The sequence below is a fragment of the Myotis myotis genome, unplaced genomic scaffold (genome assembly GCF_014108235.1).
Source record: "Myotis myotis isolate mMyoMyo1 unplaced genomic scaffold, mMyoMyo1.p scaffold_m19_p_2, whole genome shotgun sequence".
Classification (NCBI taxonomy): Eukaryota; Metazoa; Chordata; class Mammalia; order Chiroptera; family Vespertilionidae; genus Myotis; species Myotis myotis.
The window spans coordinates 118,440,620-118,466,597 of NW_023416324.1; the positions used below are offsets into that span (position 1 = coordinate 118,440,620).

Here is a 25,978-nt window from a genome sequence, read left to right on the forward strand (position 1 = left end):
ATGTTTATTGAAATGTCTACTGTGCAATGTTCCTGTATAAGATATATAAAAATGAATGAGACATTGTCTAGAAGAGGAAACATATATGCAACAAACTGTAGTTTGTAGAGACTGGTGTGTTACTGTGTGAATACTGTTTGAAAAACACAGGAGGCAGAGAGATTGATTCTCCTTTATACAGGGTTGTAGGAGAGGTGGAATCAGGATGAGAAAAGAGATGATACTGATTTGGACTTTAAAGTTTCACAGTGGTTAATAGAGTCAGTCACAATCCAGAGAAGTGTGAGTAATCTTATATGGGTGAGGCAATAGGACTACACAGGCTGTAAGAGGAAATGGGGCTGGAGAGGTAGGCTGGGCTCGATACTGAAGAATCTCAAATACCTAGTTTGGTGTTTGGATGTGGCATTGGCAAACTAGGTAAGCCTTTGAGTGTGATAAATGTTTCAGAAAATTAATTCAGGGACAATGAGGAACATAGAGAGACTAGAAGAAAGTCAGTTGGGAATGAAATTGAAGATGTACAAAAGGAGATGCTTGTTTGGAGAGTGAGTTTCAGATAGCTGACACAGATGTGTTCACAGATGTGGAGTAGACATTTAGAAACATGGAAAACAGAACATAGAAGGGACTGGCCTGAGCTTTCTCGGGTTTCAAAACTATCCTCGGTTCTAGGGTTTCAAATTCTTTTGTGATCACTGACTGACTCACTTTGATATGTTTCTTATCTACTGTAACATTATATTGCAAAGCCTATTGCATCATTTCTCCTTTCATTTTGGACTGTTGGTCCTTGACTTGTGATTATTAACTCAGAAATGGTTCTCTTGGAGGAGGCTCAGTTGCTGCTGTTATCTCGGCTTCCTTTCAGTGGCCTGTGTCAAGGGAATTTGTTTTGAAAGTAAAAAGTGTATCTCTGTGCTTTTGGCAAATAGAATCAAAACTCTATCTTTTTCTGCTACACTTAACACCCTTTTAACTTCTCAAATCCGTCTAACCTCTTCGGTTTCTGTTTTCTCTGTCTCGAAAGTGCATGAACCCGTGTGATTGTATCCTGGCACCTTTACTAAAAAAAGTACAAATGCTTCATCATGGCAACACTCTTAACTATACTTTTGTCTCTTGAATATTGGAGAAAAGCAGAAAAATATATGGCACTTGACTTTAATGTCTTATATATAAATATGTGTTTGGTTTATTTAGAAACCTTAAGTAAGTGTTCCATAAATATTTAGTTCTTCCTTTTTAAAAAATTTTGAATAAGCAGCATTTGGTACTTTATTGTGTTATAAATTAATGGTATACCAACTGAAATAAAAATTATAACATTAATTGTATTATGTAATAGATTCATGTTTTGATGTGTTTAGTCTAAGAAAAATACATAAAATTGTAAATGACTTGGTAAAAACTAAGAATAAAGGTTATTTCTCATTATCTTCATATCTTTGCAGCTCTTTACACATAAAGCTGAATTTTTTCCTCTATTGCCATGTTGCATTTTGCAGAATGCCAGTGATATTCTTCATAATAGTTAACTTTCTAAAATAAAAATTAGTACTAAAGAGAAAACTAAAGTTCTTAATTAAAAAGCAGAAAAGCATACTGAGTTTTGAAATTAATAGGACTTTCCAAAGATACATATTTCTTATTTTCTAAGTCTATTTGCTCTGGTATTATTTATAAATGTCTTTGTTTATGAATGTTCACTATTTTTTATGCATAATTAAGTTTTTACCTTAAAATCTTGAAATAATTCTAACCCTTCTACAGTGTACAAGTGTAGATTTCAGGCAAATTATCATTAGAGGTTGCATTGAATTAAAAATATATTCACACTATTTCTTCAACTGAGTCCTTGATATGTTTACTTTAAATACACTATAATTTAGTTCATCAAAAGTGGTCTTCCCTGAATTGTAGACTTAAAGTATGCATGGCAATTCTTTCCTGGAAAATGATCATGTGTAATAATTTTAACAATGTAAGAATGGAACCATGTGGAACATGTTTTTTCATGTGTTGCAAGCAGATACAGGTTTTAAATGAGCCTCATTCTTCTGCAGTGGGAATACTTAGAAAATGGATGATGCTTGCATGTGCCTAAAGAAGTCAGATGATACCAGATTTATGTCAAGGAAGACAGGAGTTGAGGAAGCCAGCTTGTTCATTATAGTGTGTGTGCAGATGAGCTCTCCAGTATCTACAACTCACTAGACAACATTTGTTTTTAGGTTCAATGGTAAATGGATGGGGCTCTGCATCTGATGAGGATCGTAACTTTTCTAGTCATAGATCTAGCGTAGGTAGCTCCTCAGATGGCTCCATCTTTGCCAGCGGCAGTTTTGCACAAGCTCTGGTGGCAGCAGCAGATAAAGCTGGCTTTAGGCTGGATGGAACCAGCCTTACAAGAACAGGTTGGTAGACTCAGACTCTGGGTCAACACTCTGCATGACAGAATCTTGTCCTTTGGACACTGAGCTCTTCTTCCGTCCTTTCTCCTCAGTGAGTCTGGTTGAAGGGATTTCTTTAGCATGCATGACCACAGTTTGGATGCTTAATTACCAGAACTCTCTTCTGATGCTAGTTTTGCAGAGCCAAGAATAGGCTCCTACTCATCACTTTCCAACCTTTATTTCCCTTTCCTTTCACGGTTCTGCTGATTAATTGGGATATGCTTCCTTTTTATATTACAGCAAAGCTGCAACTAAGATTGCCATTAAATTTTCAATAACTCACACTTTGCAAAATTCTCACAGAATCAATAATGTACCCAGTGATTAAAATTATTCAGCTTTTATCCTCATTACTTTCCTTTTCCCCATTTCTTTCTGCAAATGCCTTTTCTGGGAAGGCTTTCTCAGCATGGGGTGAATTGGTCTAAGGCTGTCAGTCTAACAATTCAAACGGCTGGTGGTATTATTACTTATTTGGCTGTTAAAATGTTAATCCAATAGCATTGTTGTTGTGTTTAAGGATGCTAATAAAAGATACATCCACTGCATTTGCAAGTTGAAAAAAATTATGACTATATGTGTGTTGGTTTTTAATATAATCTACTTTTGGTTTCTGAAAATAATAAGTAATAATATAAAAGACCAATTATATAACTTTTCATATAGCTGATCATCCCCCCAGATAACTGTGGGATTCTCTCTAATAATAGGTCAGTAAATTGTCATTTGTTTTACTGAAACAAAAAAACTTTGGCATGATGCATGTTATTACATGACTATCTATACTTCTTAAATGAATATATAATAAGGTCCTAATATATAAATTAAACTTAGCTACCTTACAAAAACTAATAAAATTCTAAATCCATTTTTCAAATCTTAATAGTACCCAAATAATAAAGTAAAAATGATTTTGACCTTGCACTAAATTCTCAGGTTATAAAAATGAGTCTTGGAAATTGTCTTTGAAATATATCAAGACTATTTCCTTTTGAGTATGCATTAGGTATCTTTGAATGAAATAAAAAGATTATCCAAGCATTGCAGAGGTTTATTTTTTATATAGCATCTGTACTAAAATATGTTGTAATGTAATGGTTATTTGAATTTTCTTGCTTTATAGGGCATTAAATCAGAAACTTTATGTTGCCTGAGTGATTTTTGTGGCAGAGCTATAAGCAAAGCAGTGAGGAAGTACAAGGAAACTAATAATTAGAAGGCTAAGTGCATTTCTTGCATGTAAGCTAATAGCTAATAAAACATTAAGCAGTATTACCTCACACTGACTTAAAAAATATAACTACATTAACTAAATTTTATGCAACAATTTTGTATAAAATGAAATATGCACAAGAGAATATATATATGCACATAAGCCAACCTTATCTTACCATAATATTAAAATTAAAAGATGTTAAAAATGGATAGCTAACCTTTTCCCAGAGTAAATTTCCCTACACATGTACACTAAGCCACAAGAAAAGGGCATAGCACATTTCATTTATCAATGAGAATTTGGAGTCTGCTCAGGTACAATATTATCCATTAAAAACACCCATTGTACTGTGGATATACAAGGTAGTTTTAACCTGCTCTCTATCCTGTACTATACACTAATGTTATTGAGTTTCTGCTCAAAGAAGTACAATTCATCATGTATGTGTATGGGAAGTAAGGTCAATTTAATATATGTGTCTGAGCAGATCTTTCATGTGAAATTTTAGTTGTGATTACAATAGGACATTTTTCTGTACTCAAAGAGATTTTGTGGGACTCAAGGGTGAAATTTGATTAAGCAAATAAGACAGCACAAATTTATTTCAGCTTCTTTAATTTTAAGAAATAAAAGCTGCATGAATTTGCAAATACCTATGAAAATATTGCTAAGATTATCAAGGTTAAATAAAAATACAATCACATAAGATCATGTGGATTTGTTTTATATTTATTTGTTTTAATTTTTCAGGTGTAGAATGTTGGTTATTAAAAATTGGTCAAGACAAATGCAGCAAGGCACACATTTTCCTATGGAGATGCACCAGTATCTGAAATCTCCAAATAGTATCTCCAGGCAGGTTTACAAGTTAGAAAGAGCAAAAAATACAAGGCAGACAGAATCAGTGTCTTAAAATAACATTCTCCATATCTCCTTCCCTTTGTTTTTTGTTTGTTTTTTTGTTTTTAGGCAAAGCTTTTACCTCCTCTCAAAGGCCTCGACCAACTAGCCCATTTTCTACTGACAGTAACACCAGTGCAGCCCTGAGTCAAAGTCAGAGGCCTCGGCCGACTAAAAAACACAAGGGAGGGCGAATGGACCAACAGCCATCATTGCCTCATCGAAGGGAAGGAATGACAGATGGTAGGTTTGATTCCTTCTCTCCTGTCTCCTCACTGAAGAGCTATGCCGTGTGCCATCACTGATTGAGGTTAAAGTAGCTGTGGTAGATTAGGCGCCCCTCATTATATACCAAGGCCGAAAACCTGGAAATGTGGTCTTGTTTAAATAAAACACCCTCTTTTTTTTTTTTTTTTTTTTAACAATCTGGAATTATTTCTATATTACCAAGCCCAAAGAAGTAGATGCCATACTGCTTTTCAATGTTGATTTTTCTACCATTCTGGCATTACCCATTAATGCTTTATATTCCCTTATAAGCTTAGGGGAAATTCCCTTATAAGTTTAGGGGAAAACATCAGTAGCATGTGCATTTGCCAGGTTGTTGGAACATTTCTATATTAAGGTAAGCTATTTTAGATGATTTTACTTCTGAAAAGGACTGTTATTTGCAATTTAGGAGTTTTTTTAGTTTTGTGAATTTTAGGACTTAAAGCATGCTGCAGATTATCCAGTTGATGGGTCAGCAAACTTTTTCTGAAAAGTCCAGCTAATATATATATTTTTGGCTTTACCAGGCCATATAGTCTTCTGTTACAACTGCTCACCCTGACATCGATGCCCTGTTGCAGCCAAAGAAAAAAGTTACTGAATGGATGTGACTGATTTTCAATAAACTTTACTGACAAAAGAGGAAGTGGCTGAATTTGTACAATGGCCCATAGTTTGCATCTATTTTTGAGTATTTATTTAAGCACTGCTAGTGTCAAGAAACACAATGGAAAAATGTCCTTGTTGTTTAATGAGTAATGCATGAGGTCTGCAAAGCAGGAAGTATTTCCCATATATTCAACTTAATTCTCATATATTTAAAATAGGAATAAAAATATTCATTTTATTTTTTATTTTTTTATTTTTTATTTTTTATTGATTTTTTACAGAGAGGAAGGGAGAGGGATAGAGAGTTAGAAACATCGATGAGAGAGAAACATCAATCAGCTGCCTCCTGCACACCCCCTACCGGGGATGTGCCTGCAACCAAGGTACATGCCCTTGACTGGAATTGAACCTGGGACCCTTCAGTCCACAGGCCGACACTCTATCCACTGAGCCAAACCGGTTAGGGCTAAAATAGGAATAAAAATATTCATTTAAAGTTTTATTCTCAGGAATATGTATGATTTATTATACTTAGTATAATGTTGAACCCAAAGGTAAATTTCTTCCTTCTTCTCAACACTACTCCCTAAAAGCACATAAACTTTGTCATGAGATAGTTTTACTAAACACAAAAAAGGATAACTCTAGCTAGGCTGCACATCAGACCATCTGGGGAGCTCTTAAAATATATCCCATAGATTTTGATTAATTGTTCTGGGATGAAAAGCAGCTATGAGTATTTTTAAAGCTCCACGGGTGAATCCAATATGCAGTAGGCTTTGAGAAGCTATGACCAAGTCCTTAGCATTAATTATAGGACTGAATAAGGCTTAGTTGGAAAAGAAGTACAGTGGGGCCTTGACTTACGAGTGTCGCGACTAAGGAGTTTTTTGAGATACCAGCTGTCTCTCCACCCATTTTTTGCATTGAGTTGACAGAATAATTTGAGTTAACGAGCTCCTTAACGAGCTCCTTAATGAGCTCGGTCTCGGAACGAATTAAACTCGTAAGTCAAGGCCCCACTGTACTTGTTCTTTATCAGTTTTGGTGGGGGTAGGGGTGTCTGACAGCAATTTTTGTGCTTTCTATTGTCATCTTATAATGTTAAGATTTTAAAGCTAAACATAACTTGTTTTAAGAGCTTTCAGGTTTACTTATCTATCCCACTTACTTTGATTTCATTGGAAAATATTTCTATGGAATCTGAGGGTAGGGGTAAAGTTGAGATTTTGATTCTCTATGAATGGATATCCTGTGGTGAGGAAAAATGTTCACTGACTGCCTTTCTACCTCAGTGTTCTGAAGATTAGTTGAGTGCTCAAAGAAGCCTATAGTGTTGATCTTATTCCCTCTGAATAAGAAGGATTACTCTCACTGACATGCTAGTTATAAATCTCAGAATTTGTTTCATTTTTCTGCTATGAATGTTATGGAAATAGAAAAAAACCCAAGTATATGTTTTTTTTCTGTGACTTTTTCAAATTGTTTGAAGACCACATCCAGAATAAGTGGAAGATACAATATAAATCAAGAAAATAGAGATCTCTCTTCTTTCTTCCTAGAATATTTTTCTTATAAGCTTTTTTAGAATGTCTGGTTAAAGAAAACTATCTCCTAGTTAAAAGCATGCTCAATATATGGCTTAGCTTTTTAAGAAACACGTAGCTCCCTAAATTTTCAAATTTGTCAGCATTCCAAAAAGGGGTTATTGATTATGTGTTCTTAGTGAATACTTTTTAGAAGTCGTGATATTGAAAAGGAAATATTGGCTCACATGTATTCCCAAGTGTTTGACCCAATGACATTTTAGTTTCAATACAAGGACGTTTATTTTGTATGGCACTCCACAGATTATCCTGAAGAATATTGGTATTTTACAACTAATGCATATATAATAGCATTTATATGCTACGAATCCATGTAGCAGTAATAATTTCATAATATCTAAGCTAATAAAAGACAAAATGCAAATTGACCATACCTCCGCTACACCCACAAGCCACGCCCACAAGCCAAATGTGCAAATTAACCTAATTAAGATGGCGGCAGCCATGGAGGTGGAGCGTTGCCCCCAGCAATGGAGGAAGCCAAGCTTCCCTCCTGCCCTGCCAGCCCTGAGCTTCGCTCAAGGCTACAAAGTTTCAATTATAGAAGATGTGGGGGGCTGTTTCTCTCTTTTCCATGTCCCGCATGGAAAAGGAAACAGTCCATTTGCTGAGTGGAGGAGCTGGGGATTAAGAAAATAAAGAAAGACCAAGATGCAGAAATAGATTTTAAGCTGGGGCCAGGTGGGCGCCATCCTCTCTGATGGAGAGGCGGCAAAAAGCGGGCTGAGCCACACAGCAGGTTTATTTTAAAGGCCTAGATTTACATATCTAGTTCCGCCCCTGCCTGATTAACATGTCCAGCCTTATTGGGGAAGCATGTTCCCAGGGCGTGGCTCTGCCTATGCTCTGAGTTCAGCTGACAATAATTATAAGAAAATGCCTAGGTGCCTCCCAGGCGGCCCTCTACAAGGAGATCAATAAATTCCAGATACCTGCTTCCAGCCCGCGGCTGTGGCCAGCCTGAAAATGGCCATCAGCCCCTCACTCAGGCTGGCCAGGCACCCCAGGAGGGTCCCCCACCCTGAAGGGGCTGTGGCCAGCCTGAAAATGGCCATCAGCCCCTCACCCAGGCTGGCCAGGCACCCCAGTGGGGACCCCCACCCTGAAGGTGCTATGGCCAGCCTGAAAACAGCCATCAGCCCCTCACCTAGGCTGGCCAAACCCCCATAGGGTGAGGGTCCCCACTGGGGGGCTTGACCAGCCTAAAAACGGCCATCAGCCCCTCACCCAGGCTGGCCAGGCACCCCAGCAGGACCCCCACCCTGATCCAGGACACCCTTCAGAGCAAACCAGCCAGCCCCCACCCGTGCAGCAGGCCTCTATCCTATATAATAAAAAGGTAGTAGGCAAATTGACCCTAACAGCAGAGCAACTGGAAATGACTGATCACTATGACACACACTGACCACCAGGGGGCAGATGCTCAATGCAGGAGCTGCCCCTGGTGGTCAGTGTGCTCCCACAGGGGGAGCTCTGCTCAGCCACAAGCCAGGCTGATGGCTGCCAGTACAGCGGTGGTGGTGGGAGCCTCTCCTGCCTCCTCAGCAGCACTAAGGATGTCCGACTGCAGCTTAGGCCTGCTCTCCGCTGGCAAGTGGACATCCCCTGAGGGCTCCTGGGCTGCCAGAGGGATGTCTGACTGCCAGCTTAGGCCTGATCCCCCGGGGAGCATGCCTAAACCAGCAGGTGGACATCCCCTGAGGGGTATCAGACTGTGAGAGGGCACAGGCCAGGCTGAGGGACCCCCCCGAGTGCACAAATTTTTGTGCACCAGGCCTCTAGTTTGTATATAAAACCCAACTGTCCTTTTTGGAAAGGTTAGTATTTAGTACAGTGTTGGCGAACCTTTTGAGCTCGGCGTGCTAGCATTTTGAAAAACCCTAACTTAATTCTGGTGCCCTGTCACATATAGAAATTTTTTGATATTTGCAACCATAGTAAAACAAAGACTTATATTTTTGATATTTATTTTATATATTTAAATGCCATTTAACAAAGAAAAATCAACCAAAAAAATGAGTTTGCGTGTCACCTCTGACACACCTGTCATAGGTTCGCCATCACTGATTGAGTAGCACTTAGCATATAGATATTTTACACTAAAATGTTTGCATTATTTACAATAGTGTTTTATGAGAATATTCATCAGATTAATTATTGCTACCTGCTATGCCAAACAACTATATTCTTCAGTGGCTTGGCAAAGTAAAAGTTTGTTTTTCCCAGACACGATGATTTTATAAAGGTCGCATGGCTCTCCTCTAAGTAGTAATGTAAGGATGAATGCTTCTTCAATGTTGGAACACCATTATTTTTAAGATGGGACCTTTATGGTTTCTGAGTGAGAACAAGACAGAACATGGGTTATTCACTTGGGAGGTTCCATGATCAGGCTAGCAAGTGGCACATATAACTTCTCTTATTTCTTGGGCAAGGACTTTGTCACATAGCATCAAACTAACTTCTAGAGTGGTGAAGTAATATTTCTTTGTGTTCAGTAAGAGTAATTGGGAATGGTGGGAAATGTCAGTCTCCATTCCAAAGGCTATGCAAACACCCACACACATATTGAGTGTTCTTCTCCCTTGAATAAAGTCTATCCTAAGCTGGCATTGTTCAATTCAAATGTTCTATTTCATTTGCATAAACCCGAGAATACCCTTTAAAGCCAATACCTGGACCACTGCTGAACAAAAAGGTAGAGAAGGTAGCTCTCTCTTCATCAACCTTTCTTCCTAGATCATCTCCTTCCAGCCTGTTCACCACTCATTCCAAATACCCCATTCAGATAAGGGGCTCTTTCACAGACTAGCTTTGACAATTGAGAAAATTTCTTTATCTATTAAACTATTCATTCAAATATTTATTAAGTTTATACCAAATGATAGGCAATGGGAACCAAACAAAGAAAATGCCCTGCCCTCCTGGAACTTATATTTTGATGGGAGACGATAGATAATTTCAACATAAATGCCCTCTAGGTGAAAATAAAAATTTAAAAGTGTATGTGAAATGACAGTAAGTGTCATCGAGAAAAAATATACAAAGATAGGGGGGGCAACTTTTAAGTAGAGGGCTCAGAAAAGATCTTACCAAGATGACGTTTGAGAAAACATTGGAAGATTATAAGGGAAAGAGCAATGCTTATATGGGGTGGGGGGAGTCATTTCAGAAAATGAAAACAGTAAGTGAAAGCCTGATGCTTATTTGATTAAAAGCAGAGAGAGCAACAAAATAGAATACAAAGTCAGACAAGTCAACTAGGACCAGAATTTGTAGGACCCTTAAGCTTCTATAAAGACCTTGGCTCTTACTTTGAATGGGAAAACCCTGGAGGTGCATGCAAGTGGGTGTGTGTGCATGTGCATGTGCATATTAAGGCAAGCGGAGTGACATGATCTTACTTTTGTCTTTATAAAATAGTCACTCTGGCTGTTTTGTTGAGGTAGGCTGAATGTGCTTCTATGTGGAAATGCAGAAACCACATAGGAGGTTATAGGAGTTATATAGTGAGTAGATGATAGTGATTCACACTGTGGTAGAATCAGTGGAAGCAATGATAAAGGTTGAATTCTGGATATAGTCTGCAGATAGAGTCCACAGAATTTGTGAATAAATTAACATAGGCTGTTAAGCAGGGAGGTCAAAGATTACACCAAAGTTTTGGTAAACTTATAGAATGGAATAGCTACTAATTGAGATGAGGAACACTGCAGAGGGAGCATGAATTGTAGAGGGAGATCTAGAGCTCAGGTTGGGTATATGAAATTTGAGAAGCCTTCTAAACATATAAGTCTAACTATTCAGTGTGGACTTGGTTATCTGAGTTGTGAGTTCATGGGAGGAGAGATCCAGGCAGTAGATATGTAATTTTTCCATGTCTCCTTTTTTATTCTCAGAGAGAGAGAGGGAGAGAGAGAGAGAGAAATACTGGCATATATATCATTGGTCTGCTGTACTGCTATGTGTCAAACAATAGCAAATCTTTAGTAGGCCAGTAAGAGACTTTTTAGCAAATTGATTCTGTTAAAATGAATCAACATAGACATGAATAATAAAATTAATTTAAGTACATATATTTGATTACATACTTCTATTTTTTTCCACAGCCATTCTCACTTCTATCTTTTTTCCACTTTTTTTTTTTTTTTTATTTCAATGTGTATGAAATGCTCTTCCTTTTTAGGATATACAAACCCCAAGGGTTTTAATGATGTAGCTGTATAATTTCAGGTTAAATGAAATAGTGATCAGAATTTTAGCTAACATAAGCAGATTCCATTTTGGCCATTTAAAAAATTAAACTGCTCTGATAGAGAATAAAAATCAATGACAAAATATGTTGTTTTGGAAGAAATTACAATAATTTCTCTCCCACTGGCAGTCTTAAATCCAATAACTCAAAGGATATAATGAATTAGAATTTATAATAATACATACTGAAGGAAGTCAGCTTTGAAATCAAAAGAAACACCAAACTCTTTGGTGGATTATTTAAGAAACAGATATCTCAATATTAGATTAGCTCTTCCTTTTTGGAAGCAAGATTCCAAATGCAACTTGATTCTCCCAGACAGAAACTCTGTCCCCTTCAATAATTAGTATTCATCATCTAACAAGAGGAAATGCATGAGAAATAAAAGCTCTGCTCCAACGTGGGAACTTCCTGAGCAGATGCTGAGGAGACCATTGCTATCAGTTCAACAGAGGACAATGTCACTTTCCTCATAAAGAAAGTATAATGTTTCTTAAGAAAATCTTTCAAGGAGCAGCTTAGATTTCCTTAAGGAAGTTACCTATGTCCAAAAAAATTATACCTTTCCCTTTTAATTTTACAAATAATACTATTAGAAACAAGGGCACAATTACAAAATTGTATGGTATTAATTACCTATATTATATACATTATCCTCTATAATAAAATAAATATTTATATTATATATGATATTTGGTCTTTATGGGCAAATAATATTATTGGCATTCTAAGGATGAAAAAAATTTTAATGGGATGCCAGAAGAAAATAATCCATAGAATATTAAAAATGTTTAGATTTCAATTACTTCAATGATGTAATTTCAGCACTAGTGTGACAAGTATAACAGAACTAGTACAGTACTTAAAGAAATATGAAAGAAGGTTTATGATGTCACAATTGAAGACATTAAAAATATAAAAGTAATGACAATCGAAAGAGCTAATAAAAAAGACAATAAAAAATTAGCCAAGTCTTTGAACTTTTAATTTTTTCATATCTAATATGTAATTTAAAGAACTTTTCTGAAAAATTATCTATGCCACTATATCTCAAATTTTCATGATACAGTGTCTACTCTAGTACCATGAAACATATTCTATCTGTGCCTTTAACACTGGTTATTACTTATTAAAATTAATACATTGGAAGTGTATAACATATTAGTTGTAACTCATTAGTTAACTCATGAAATGAATAGCTAGCATTGGTTGTCAGGCAGAATGTTAATTGCATTTCATAAGTGTTAGCTTAAACCTTTTGTTGCTAAATGTACCACATACATGAGTAAAGGCAGTCATATGTTGCATATGATACCGCATAGAGTTCTTAATTTCCCAAGGGCAAAATTTCCTATGGAGATTGGCAGGACAACATTTATTCTTCCCAGAGCCTTTGATTAACACAGCTGCTAGAATTTCTAGTCATTTTGTGTCATGGTATTTCTACTCTGGGAAGTGGGGGTGAACAATGGATTAAATATGGAAAAATCATAAACTGCCCTTTGCACCTTAAATTTTAGACTCAATGTGCAATTGAAAACATTTTCCACATATAATAGTTGAATAAAGTCAGTTGATTTTATTTCAAAGACACTGTGATCAAAAGATAGCAATAAGATCAATAATATGCATTTGGATGTAAACAATTTGCCTTTCCCCCCCAAAAAAAATATTTTTTGCATGGGTGATACTTTTAACAGGGCAGGGTTTTCTTTTTCTTCATCTTGAACTAAAACCTGTATTTTTTTTCATTAAATTTTAGTCCATTCTAAACATTATTCAAAATTTTTAGATCTTCCACCACCACCAGACCCCCCTCCAGGTCAGGGTATAAGGCAACAAATAGGCCCGAGCCAGCATGTTGGTAACGTGGAAAACTCAACAGAGAGAAAAGGAAGCTCTCTGGAGAGACAACAAGCATCCAACTTAGAAGATACAAAGAGCTCATTGGATTGTCCAGCTAGAACGTCCCTAGAGTGGCAGCGACAAACCCAGGAATGGATTAACTCCACAGAACGCCAAGAAGACATACGGAAAGCCCTACACAAACAAGGTGTTGGACCAGGTGTGTTCTGCACAGTCCCAACAAAGTGTGGACTTTTACCATTTTTTTCCTACCAGGTATTTTAGAAATGGCAGTTGTTTAAGGCTTCTGAAATGCATTTGCCTTGAATCACTAATTGAATTTGGAATTCCGAAGCAGAGCTCACCGGCACATCCCTGAAGGCTGATCCCAATAGGGATTGTTCCTCAAGTTAACCTCTGCTAGGGTCCTTGAGACTAGAGACTTCCAACCTCCATCTATAGTGCTCATGACACAATTTGAGGGTTTTTTTTTTCTTTTTAATGTTTATATTGAGTACTTTTAAGACCACAAAATTTCACCTTTAATGTCATTTTAAACTCTGCCTCCAACCAATTTGTTCATTTTGACTGAAGTAACTAGTCATTTTGAAAGAAGAACTCACTTCAGTCAAATTGCTGAAGTGAAATAATCAATAAAGTTATGGATCAATGCCCAATCACAGAATCCTCATGTTAGAAAATTTTAAACTTGGGTCTATACTTTCTCCAGCTGATTAAATTTAGTTAATTGTTAACAATTTAATGGGGGCATGTTCTTGTTTATATATCAAGTTTCCTGGAAATATCACAAAATAAATTTAATGGTTCATAGTTGGATTTTTTTGGTGGGGGTGGGGGTGAGGGAGGTTGGTGGTGAGCCTGTTCCAGAAATGCATTTTCTGGATTACCTCTTCTTATGTCAAGATTCCTTGGTTATTAAAATACACACACACACACACACACACACACACACACACACACACACATACACACACACACACAACATTTGAAAGCGTTTCCTTGTACATTCATTTATTCATTTGGACTGAATCTGTTCTAGATATGTCATCTTCACATGCATTTTTAATATTATATTTTGTCACAACATGGTGCTCAAGGTTTTAGAAATATAGTTTATGCAGTGGCTAAAAAATGACAATATTAACATCTAGGTTTAGTGAAACATTTAAGAAGGTTAAGCATTAAGACTATGAGAGAAGAATCATGTGATCCTTGTCATTAAGATTATCTAAAGAAATAAATACTAAATTCAGTCAGCAATTTTTTTAGTCATATAACCATAGTAATAATGATCAATACCTAGAAAAAGAAAAAAAAAGTAGTGGAGAGAGAAGAAAAGAGAAGAAAGGAAGAAAGAAAGAAGCAAGAGCCCAGCCCAGTGTGGTTCAGTGGTTGAACACCAACGCAGGAACCAAGAGGTTTTGGGTTCTATTCCCACAGGGCACATGCCCCAGTTGTGGGCTCAATCCCTAGTAGGGAGCATGAAGGAGGCAGCCAATCAATGATTCTCTCTCATCATTGATGTTTCTATCACTCTCTCCCTTTCCTTTTTCTCTCCAAATGACAATAAAAACATATTTAAAAAAAAAAAAGAAAGAAGGAACGGAGAAGGAAAGAGGGAAGTAAGGGAGAGAAAAAAGGAAGAAAAAGCACTTCAAAGTAGTGCTTAAATATCTAGTTATGTACATTATTTGTAGAAAGATGATGCATAAAAAGAACAGACACGTTATTTATTAAAATGTATGAGTGTCTCTTTCTGTTAAGGGAGAATACAGGCTTTCAAATAATGTATTTCTTTCTCAAGAAACAATAGAAATTTAAGAAGCTTATTTTTAATAGCTGATATATAGTTCTTTATATAATTTGAGAAAAAATGTTTTCATAATTTAAAGTCAAAACCATGTTCTTTCAATCTTAATAGAAAAAATAAATTTGGAGCCTCCACTAAACTACAGAACTTATTCTCAGAAATGTTTTAGTTAAATAATATGGTTCATTGTATGCAGGTCTCTTATAATACCTTTAAATTTTGCAAATGATACATAATATTGTATATTTATTCCAATACATATTTTAATTTAATTCTGCTTTAGTTCCTATTATAGGAAGTGTTTGTTGTACATGGGAATTTCTTTTAGTTTTCAAGCCTTATTAAATCTCATATTTTTAATTTTCCTAAAATTCAAAATGGTAAAACAGTTCATCTTGAGCTAAATATTTAAAGTTAAATTTGTTTGTCAACATGCTGCTGTTTAACTTAGCACTTTATGCTTCTTCTTTTTTTTTTTCCAGAGGAGACCTTGGTGCCCTACAGCAAGCCCAACTTTCCGTCTCCAGGAGGTCACAGCTCATCAGGAACAGCGTCTTCTAAAGGATCCACTGGACCTAGGAAAGCTGAGGTGCTGAAGGGGGGCCACCAGCGCAATGTCAGCGACCTTCTTGACATAGGCTATATGGGCTCAAATAGTCAAGGACAGTTTACAAGTGAATTATGTAAGTGCTGTAGGAGATTGAGAAGGCTACGGTGATCTAGAGAGAATATCTGCTAATAACGTAGGGGAGGAAAACGTTTCACTCAGCCCTCTTAGGTTCCCTGGCTGTATCTGAAATTTAAACTGACAAAGATTAACAGGAAAAAAAAATACATTTTATTAATTTTTGTCTAAAACGCTGACAAGAGGCAGAAACTTTTCTACCTTTTAGACAAAGAAACAATATGTATGTAAAGAACTGACCACATGGAAGGGTTTGTGCTAAGGGTAGTGAATAGTGAAGAAGTAACTAGGATGATAAGGGTTAGTTTTACAAGATTTGTTTATACAGATTTCTCAGCCCCAACTCCTGTGATAAGAATGTCCTCCTTCCTCCTGGCACTGGGGGCAGGGTAATTGACACAGGGCAGTTTTATAACGTGTTTGAGGAAACAAGGGTGAATGGGGAGGCCAGAGTGACCTTCCTGCTTCTGCTGTGTCCTCAAACTCCTTCACTTCAGATATAAAATAAAGCACGGTGCTGTATTTTGGGGTAGCATGTCCTGAACTCCATCAATAACATTGCCACAATAAACAGATTTCACATAGTAGAAAACTTGCTCTAATATGGGATCAATTATAATTTTGAGCAGGTTTGTTTATAACTTAGACCATTGCTATTTACAGTAGTCAATTTAATAAACATGTCCTTTCTTTCAAATTTGATTTATATTATACAAAACTTATCTTAACATAGTCAATTAATCTTAATACTTGTAAGTTGATTCAATATGGTCCACTCTGTAGCTTTCTTTTTTTTTTTTTTTCACGTTTATGAAAGCCTTTTATTATTTTTTTTTATTAAATCTTTATTGTTCAGATTATTACATTTGTTCCTCTTTTTTTTCCCCCCATAACTCCCCTCCTCCCAGTTCCCGCCCCACCCTCCGCCCTCACTCCCCACCCACTGTCCTCATCCATAGGTGCACGATTTTTGTCCAGTCTCTTCCCGCATCTCCCACACCCCTTTCCCCCCCAGGAATAGTCAGTCCATTCCCTTTCTATGTCCCTGATTCTATTATAATCAACAGTTCATTCTGTTCATCAGATTATTTATTCACTTGATTCTTAGATTCACTTGTTGATAGATGCATATTTGTTGTTCATAATTTGTATCTTTACCTTTTTCTTACTCTTCCTCTTCTTAAAGGATACCTTTCAGCATTTCATATAATCCTGTTTTGGTGGTGATGAACTCCTTTAGCTTTTCCTTATCTGTGAAGCTCTTTATCTGACCTTCAATTCTGAATGATAGCTTTGCTGGATAAAGTAATCTTGGTTGTAGGTTCTTGGTATTCATCACTTTGAATATTTCTTGCCACTCCCTTCTGGCCTGCAAAGTTTCTGTTGAGAAATCAGCTGACAGCCGTATGGGTATTCCCTTGTAGGTGACTGAGTTTCTTTCTCTTGCTGTTTTTAAGATTCTCTCTTTATCTTTTGCTCTTGGCATTTTAATTATGATGTGTCTTGGTGTGGTCATCTTTGGATTCCTTTTGTTTGGGGTTCTCCGCGCTTCTTGGACCTGTAAGTCCATTTCTTTCACCAGGTGGGGGAAGTTTTCTGTCATTATTTCTTCAAATAGGTTTTCAATATCTTGCTCTCTCTCATCTTCTGGCACCCCTATAATTCTGATGTTGGTACGCTTGAAGCTGTCCCAGAGGCTCCTTACACTATCCTCGCATTTTTGGGTTCTTTTTTCATTTTGCTTTTCCGGTTGGGTGTTTTTTGCTTCCTCGCATTTCAAATCATTGACTTGATTCTTGCGCTCCTCTGGTCTGCTGTCGGGAGTCTGTATAATATTCGTTATTTCAGTCCGTGTATGCTTAATTTCTAGTTGGTTCCCCAATATAAGATCGAGGGTCTTATTAGTTTTCTTGTAGATCTCATTAAGTTTATCGGCGGCTTCTAAACAGTTCTTGAGAGACCTTAAAAGTGTGGTTCTGAACTCTATATCTTCCATTGACAATTTTGTCCTGTTTCTTTGTCTCCGCATTTTGTTATGCTTCCTTGGTGCACCCCCTAGTGGTCTTTGTTCACAGTCTTATAGTTAAACCTTGATTGCTGTAGCTAATTCCAGGGAGGGTTTGACCTCCAGGCCAAGTGGCTATGAGAATCAGCTGTGTCAGCAGTGAGAGAACTTCTGTCCTCTAGGGAGGTGCTAATCTGGCCTTTGCCTGAGGCTATCCGGCAAATGCCTGTGTGCAGGGCTTGGGCGGGGCGGGTCGCACAGGATCAACAGGGTGGGCCGGAGAGAGCAGTTATGGCGGCTCTCAGTCCTGTCCCCAGGGGCTCTGCCTCTCTGAGTCCCAGCACCCGCTGCAAAGCTTGGAGAGAAAGCTGCACTTGCTCTGACCGAAGCCAGACAGTCCCGCTTCTCCCGTTTGAGTCTGGGTCCCTAAAGACTGGCCCGGATCTGGAGCTCAGAGTCTGCGACTCCCTCCCGATTGAAAACGCCAACCACGCCCTCCGCCGCCAGCCCACTCCGCGCACTCTGCACCTCAGAATCTGACTTCAGCACTGCGCCTCCTCTGAGTGTCCGTATGCGTTTCTCTTTCCTCCTAGTTGTAGGACTTCCACTCAGCCAGCGTTCCTGTGGTTCTGGGTGATGTCCCTTCCGTTTTTTGGTTTCACTTTTGAAGTAGTTGTTCAAAGCAGCAAACTCCGGCGTTAACCTATGCCGCCATCTTGGTTCTCCCCATAAAAGCCTTTCAATGTTACTCTTTCATTGTATGTGTTCCCATTTCTCTCCAAACATGTCAGTGTCCCTCCACAATGTTTACTTTTTTGATCCGACCAGCACGGTGCCCAGCCGGGGTAAGAGGAGAGGCGACTCTGTAGCTTTCTTTGCCTTTATAACTGAGTATTAGCTTTTTGGTAGTTTTAAAAAACTTCCTTAGGAATCTTTTTTTTTTTTTTTTAATTTGGTGACTCAACCTTGAAATGTTGATCTTTGATTTTAGTTAACTTGAAATACTTTGACTATTACAACATAACTTAGAAATAAATTTCTCTTTTTGAATAGGGAACCAACATTGGTGCCTATTACAACTAATCTGTTTTCTAAATATAAAGTCCTAGGAAATAGAGAAATTTAGAATGTTACTAAGCATTGAACTCTTGTTAATTTCATCAGGAAAGTTACCAATTTTGCTATTCTATTTCAGAATAATAGTTGCTGAATATGTTCAACTGCTTCTTTCAGTGAAACAATTTAAAAACACTGCTAAGGAGCAGCCCTGGGTTCCAATCTCAACTGCTTACTGGTTATGTGAAAAGAGAAACTAAACTGCCTTCCTAATCTTTTTTTCTTATCTAAAAATTTACTTGCTATTATGCTCACCTGGCAGACTGGGGATGACATGAAATAATGAAAACTAAAAATACTTTCAAAACTTTAAATTATTTATTGATATGAGTTATTGCTTCATATTGCTAACCTGATTATTACTAAGCTATGTTTATAATTTTTATTTTGATTCATGAGTACTTGGATTTTTCTTTAACTTTTATTTTGGAATAATTATGGATTCACAAAGGTGCAAAATAGCTCCAGTTGAATTTTAAATATCCAAATTCCACAGGGTTTCTTTTTTCCCCCCTTGCCACCTCATTTCAGTAAAACTTCTTAAATTCACAAAATCACGGACGCTATTTGATGATGTTACTTTCACTTATTATCTGTCCCCCTGGTTTTTGGTATGCTGGATAAAGGATACTGCGCTTAAATGCAAACTTACTTCTGATTTGTTTTTCTCTTTATAGAGTAACTGAGATGAGACATGCAAAGCTGCTCTGAAGGACCATCAGGTCTGAACTCATGGAAGTGATGACACTTAAACAGTGCAATGAACAATTTCTTTATTTATGTACTATTAAAAGAACTGTAAATGCAATGTAAAGACACACAGCCACACATATCCCACAGATATTTTCCTTGTGTTCTTCTGTTACGTACACCACCCACCTTAACTCTTTCTTGTCAGGAGTAAACAAAAAAGAAAGAAAACAAAGCTCGCCCTCCAGGAAGCAAAGGCTTTCCTCTGTATATAATTTCTTTTGTGCATTGCTATGCAAGCTCACTCTTTTTAGCTCTGTTCACATTATTGTCTGTTCTTATTGGTCTGTTGTACTATATGTGAATTAATAGGCTGTGGTGCCATATATTAACTTTTAATTGTGTAACTTTTATGTTTAAATTTTGCACTGCAATTTTATTTGGTGATAAGCACAAATCTCTACTCCTCGTGACATGAAGAAAAAGACTGAATGTGAAGGGAGTTGCTGTACTGTAAGCTAGGTTGGATAACGCTGATTGTAACCAATCACGTTGGATGGTTTTTGGTTGGGGTATAGAAATAGGAAGATGTGAAGGACAGTGGTGTTAGTGAAGTCTTCTTTGAACATCAGGGACCAAGTCAGTAAAAAATAAAAAATAAAGCAGAATGGTGGCTTTTACTGTTGATAAAAGTGTGGGTCAAATGAAGGAAGTTTAAGACTTAAGACTGAGTAGGCTTTAAACTATACAAGTAGCGAAGATATACTAAACTTGCTTTAAGACATAATGAGAAAATTAAAGCTATATTTAGAATCAGCTTTACCTCTTGTTGTAATTGACCCATCTGAGAATTGCAACAAGCAAAAGGAAATTAAGGTGTTTCACAAGAGCTGTATTTATATTACAGTTTTTTTTAAAAAAAGCATTTTCTGAATTAACATAATCTCTCCAACGCATTAAGTCAGAATATAATATGATGTTCCCCAAGGAAACAAACCAAATGAACTCTAGAATATCCAGCAAATAGTTAAAGAGGCAATTTATTGTTAGGACATACTCGGGCTGCTTCGAAATACAAAAACTCTATTGCAATATCTTGTTTCATCTTTCTAATACATGTACAGTACACACTAGAGGATAGAGCTGCATCACTTCAATTCATGACTTTTAAAATAATAATGCAGTCTATATGCAACTTTGTGTTTCATTTAATGAAAAAGTGAAGTTTATGCCACCAAATGTACAGCCAACTTGTAAGTGCTTAAAAAGCAGTGCTCAGAGTATGTTCAGTTCACAGTAAGTAGACTTATTGGAATAAATATTTTATGGTACACTTTCAGAAATGGGCTACCAACTAAAATATGTTTGACCCATTTGAATGAGTAAATTGAAAAGAAAAATTGAAAAGGAGAAAAATGCATGTTTATACACTTTTTAAATAAAACCGAACCTGGTAAATGGACATTAATAACAGTGTCCTGCCTCATTTGTTTTCACGACATTGAGAACAAGCATTTCCTAAATATCAGTCATGTGTGGTCAAAATGAATATGACTTTGAAATATATGTTAGCTACTGTACAAGTATAGTCAGTCAAGTAGAAGAGAACTTTCCACTTGTGACATTTTCCCGTGTGCTGCCTACACAACTGTAAATTCTCTCTCTAGTTATACTTTCTCATGTTTTTCCTATGATGTGTTCAGTAGTTGATACTTTAAAGTATATTCAATATAATGATAAGTAGGGATTAATTCTAAAATACAGGATCCATTGGAATGACAAATCATTGGTAACTGAGCATTTTTGGCTCAGTTATCAAATGTATGTCACATTATTACAGTAATGGCAAAATTAAATGTCTCCATCTTTTTTGTCACCTGAGGCTGCATCGACACAGGCACGCATACAGGAACTCAGTGTTCTTTATGGGCCCCAACTCCTGTCATGCACTTCATTTCTTCATGGAGGAGAAAATTCTGAGACACACATATTAAATACGTCATCAACTTTCTCCCATAAGTGTCTGAATTTTAACGCAGTTTGACTTCTTTGGGACAAAGAGACTGGGGAGGATGAGAAATTTCTTTTCAGAATGAGTGCATACTTAGTCACAACTGTAGAATGTGAGGAATTTAAATTTTTAGTTATGCAGTTCCTTACTTCATCTCTTTCTATTTAAAAGCAAAGTTTTGTTCATTTGTATTTCCTTTTACATTCCTCTACAACCCAGTGTAATCTAAAACCTTAGTTCATTACACATAGCCTTTTGCCCCTGGTAACTGGCAGGTGTATGTGACTAATAAACCATGACTTCAAAAACAGAGTATATGCACACAGGTGACTTCTGGAATAAGATTGAGCATGCATCATACCTAATTGTCTCCAGTACATAAAATTCACTGTAATGGTTATATTATGTCAGGGTGGACCTTATGGTGTCTTGGAATATTCTTTTAGAATAGTCCACCTTGCCTATTAAATCTATTTTTAAATAAATTGGTTGGTCAAATATTGCACATAAAATACCATCCTCAAGTAGATACAGAGCACAATAAATAGCTGTGGCTATCCACATGAGTTCAGGAGCACTGCCAAAACATCAAGGCTTTGTCAGCTTGCCATAGGTAAAAAGCTTTTAATTCTTATAGGTCAAAATATCATTAAAAATGCAAGTATGAGAAGTATCATGAATTTTCATTTTGTAGCCAATTGAATGACTGGTTAGAAATTCACTGAGCTCACTCTTCTGCAGATCTAAACAGAGACAGGCCCACATACGCTGTTAGTTAGAAGGAACTCTGGGTGGGAGAGGATGTAATCTTACCTGCACAAAAACAACACTGGTATGCAGTCGTACCCCACAGCACGGCTCCATTCATAACAGGCAAAGTCTCCATTGGGGACATAGTAGAATCAGTGCCCAGCTCAGGTATTCCTCAGTGTATGCAGGCAGACCAAACAACCCCGTCTCCAAAAATTTCCCATGCCATATTTAATGTAAGGTGGGAGAGTACAGGGACATGGAAACAATTGATTCCTTCACACGATTAAAATCCAGCTCAAGAGAGAATATAGGAAAATCAAGATCAACGTGTATGCAACCAGAGGAAGAAAGAACATCACAAGTTTACTTGCTGTAGGTAACAAAGCAGATGAAGTGGTTTTCTCTGCCACGGTTTGATGCTCTGGGTGTTTAGATACATTTTCAATGGGGTTTGAGTTGGAAATTTGTAACAGCTTGATAGAACACCTCCAAATTTCTATGGAACTAATTTGTGTAATTGTCCACTGACAACATAATGATAACAATACCAACGAACTCTAAACTGGTTTATTTTCTCCACTAGAAAGTGATTGTGTGTCAGTATTAAAAAATGCAAACCATGACATTCACTAATTTGTTCATCTGCTTCTGTATACTGTATTTATAGAATTACATGACAAGGATTGGTGTAATGCAACATGTCTTTCCACATTACCTTAGAGGTGAAATTACTTTTATTTTACTTCTCTTTAATGTGTACTTCAAATGAAACACCATACATTTTAAATGAAATTCCATTTACTAAGTTTTCTTATCTCATAATTTTTAAAAGCATTTATTGTGACTTTAAAGTGTTGCAAGATAAGGGATTTTGTGGCCGTGGGTAGACTTTTTATATTTTGTTTTATAGATGGATTCTTTTCTAAATGTACTTTGTTTATGTCACCAAACAGCATTCAAGATCTTAATGTTTCATTTGATGTTGTTAGATCAGAAAAGAAATTGGCGTAACATTGATTAATAGTATTGTCAAAGAATTGTGTATTGTGTACTCACTGGGAAAAATAAAATATATTCACATTTCAAATTTGTTAAAAAGCCATTTATGTAAAACAAACTTGCTTATAGACAAATTATGAACAGACAATACTATCACTTTTAGAACTTTGTATTAATATTTTGTGCCCAAAAGCATAATCTTCTTTTCTCATTTGCTATGGGTTGGGCAATGATAACTAAAAATTGGCATTGATATAAAGTAGTGACTAAAGGACATCAATGAAGAATGTAAAAAGCATTTGAAATTAAAGTTTTCATTCTATTTACTACTAATTTTCAGATCTGACCTTCCTCACCCCAAAAGACCTTCATGTAGAGCTGGGGAGGCCACAGAGATGTAGAAAGAACAAAAACTTCTTATCTACAAAATTACTTAATAATTTAAATATATATATATATATATATATATATATATATATATATATATTTAAACTAAGTGTGAGAATTGGACAAAAGTGGATATTAGCTCTAGAATAGCTAGCAATAGCTTTTATAAAAAAATGATATTTATGTTGAAAAGTTATCATAGGGACTGGGTAGAAAACATTTCCTATTTTGTATTTCATAAATATTTCATTATTTTTTACTTTTAAGTACAATTATATGACCATTGTCTCTAAAATAATTTATGTGTTCTTTAAAATAGTAATCATAGTAATAGTATAAATAAAAAAGAAAACTAAATTTGAAGCATTTATTTAAAGTATCTTAAAAACACATGGTAAAAGGGCAATACAGCTTTATTTAATTTAGATTAACAATATGAAAAGAAAATAGTATTAGAATAACCACAAATAATGTTGCATTAATAAAATACAATGGTAATACATATATATGGTTAAAGACAATATATTAATTACCAATATGATAAATGGTAGAGAAATTTAAAATTAATCATCGTTTTATAGAATTTAAGTATGTTATAGAAACACAAATGGAAAAAGTGAAAAATTATCAGAAGCTTTATTAAAATAAGAATACACTATCTCTCTTGATTATTCTACCTTAGCTAGAAAAAGCATGCATCAATGTTGTAAGAGAGCTTTTAAACAACAAATAATAATTAATGTCCTCAATTTGTGAAAATAGAATTTATCTCTTCCAAAGAAGAGCTTTGTAAAGTTCATGCTAAATTTCACTTCATGGTAGAGATGTGAGTAGAGACTGTAATAACAGAAAGCCAATTTGTAAGATTTCATAAGAAAAGACGAGTAGAAATGCTAGCTTGAAGGGGAAGACACTATACTATCTCCAAAAGGTTTCAAGAACTCTTTCACCTTGATGAATTTGGTGCTCTTGGTTTTGGTCTTCAACCTCAGAAGGAATTTTCTCAGGCCCAGAGAAGGTGCACAAGAGTGTTAATAAACTGTCAAGAAACCCAGAGACAGAGGCAAGAAATTTGCATGGTTGTGTGTTTAATTTATAGAGAATTACAAATTTGACCTGCTTTTGCATCATTTAGTCAACACATTTTCTCTTTGCAGTAGTCAAGTTATAAGAAATATATATATATATATATATATATACACATATATATTCGGAAGTCTTAGTAACTATCCAAGAAATGTATGTCTGTGATTCAAATACAATGACCATGGGATGATCCAGGCCAATGTCAAATACAATGACCATGGGATGATCCAGGCCAATGTCAAGGACAGGGAATTTGTAAGTCACTCTAACTTCCCTAGATCATAGCACCCTAGCATCCTTTCCTGTAAAATGCTTTGACAATGAATACAAGCTCTAGGTCATAGACATTTTGCTTGACAACATTTAGTGTTCTTCTAGACATTTGTGAATAATGTTCCTGACCAACTAGCTTTGGGGTTTTGTTTGTTTGTTTATTTATTTACTTATTCCTTTTGCAAGCAGGCATTGAAACATTATGCTAAGAATTCAATTTTCAGAATAGTTAAAACAGAAATAGCTTTTCCTTCATAAATTTATTAGTATCTTCTGTTTAATCTGGCCTAGATCTCTAGTAACATATCTTTTTTGATGAATGTTTGTAAGCTAAGAGGAAAGAGGCAATGAGCAAACAAGTGTTTCAAAAACACTTACAAACAATACAATCTGCATTAGCTTTATTTATACCCCAACCATCAATTATCATATTCTAGCATTTCTCAAAACAGTCTATGGAATTTTTTAATAAAATTTTAGCCCTCGCCCAAGGATATGTTTTTATTAATTTGAGAGAGAGAGAGAGAGAGAGAGAGAGAGAGAGAGGTCTATCATCAAAGGCACCCAGACTAGGAATCAAACCTGAAACCTGCGTATGTGCCCTGGCAGGGAATTACGCTAAACTCATGACCTTACAGTGTATGGGATGACACTCAACCAACTGAGACACACCGGCCCATAAAATGTTAATAGGTATTTTAAAAATAAAGGAAAATATAGATGAGTGGAAGTTCCAGGGTTGGTTAAGAATGTAAAGAGATTTCTTTACTACTTGACTCCTTTTCAGCTCTGTTCAAATCTTAGATGGCATTATACCTTTTGTGCTGGGCCTCTTGTGAAACTAGCACTATGTGAAACCCACCTTGAGAAATACTCTCATGGAAACTGTCCTCCCTCATTCTGGCCCTAGGCCCTACATTAGTGGTCCCAGAGACATTTCTGCCAGGCCTTCCTTGCTGAGGTTTTTTAAAGTCAATATTAAGT

At 36.2% G+C, this 25,978-nt stretch overlaps 1 protein-coding gene across 11 annotated transcripts in view; it reads left to right on the forward strand.

Annotated features, from left to right (window-relative positions):
* Positions 1–23,356, forward strand: part of ROBO2 (roundabout guidance receptor 2) — a 1,562,785-nt gene extending 1,539,429 nt beyond the window's left edge. For 4 of the 11 annotated variants that reach the window (XM_036349418.1, XM_036349424.1, XM_036349423.1 and 1 more), the window contains 4 exons: positions 4,642–4,815; positions 13,106–13,378; positions 15,472–15,672; positions 19,473–23,355. In XM_036349418.1, coding sequence (XP_036205311.1) covers positions 4,642–4,815; positions 13,106–13,378; positions 15,472–15,672; positions 19,473–19,474 — 650 coding nt within the window. In that variant the 3' untranslated portion in view covers positions 19,475–23,355. Of the gene's footprint in view, positions 1–4,641; positions 4,816–13,105; positions 13,379–15,471; positions 15,673–19,472 lie in introns of all 11 variants that reach the window. The other 7 variants (XM_036349426.1, XM_036349425.1, XM_036349428.1 and 4 more) reach the window with 4 other exon arrangements.
* The last annotated feature ends 2,622 nt before the right edge of the window (positions 23,357–25,978 follow it).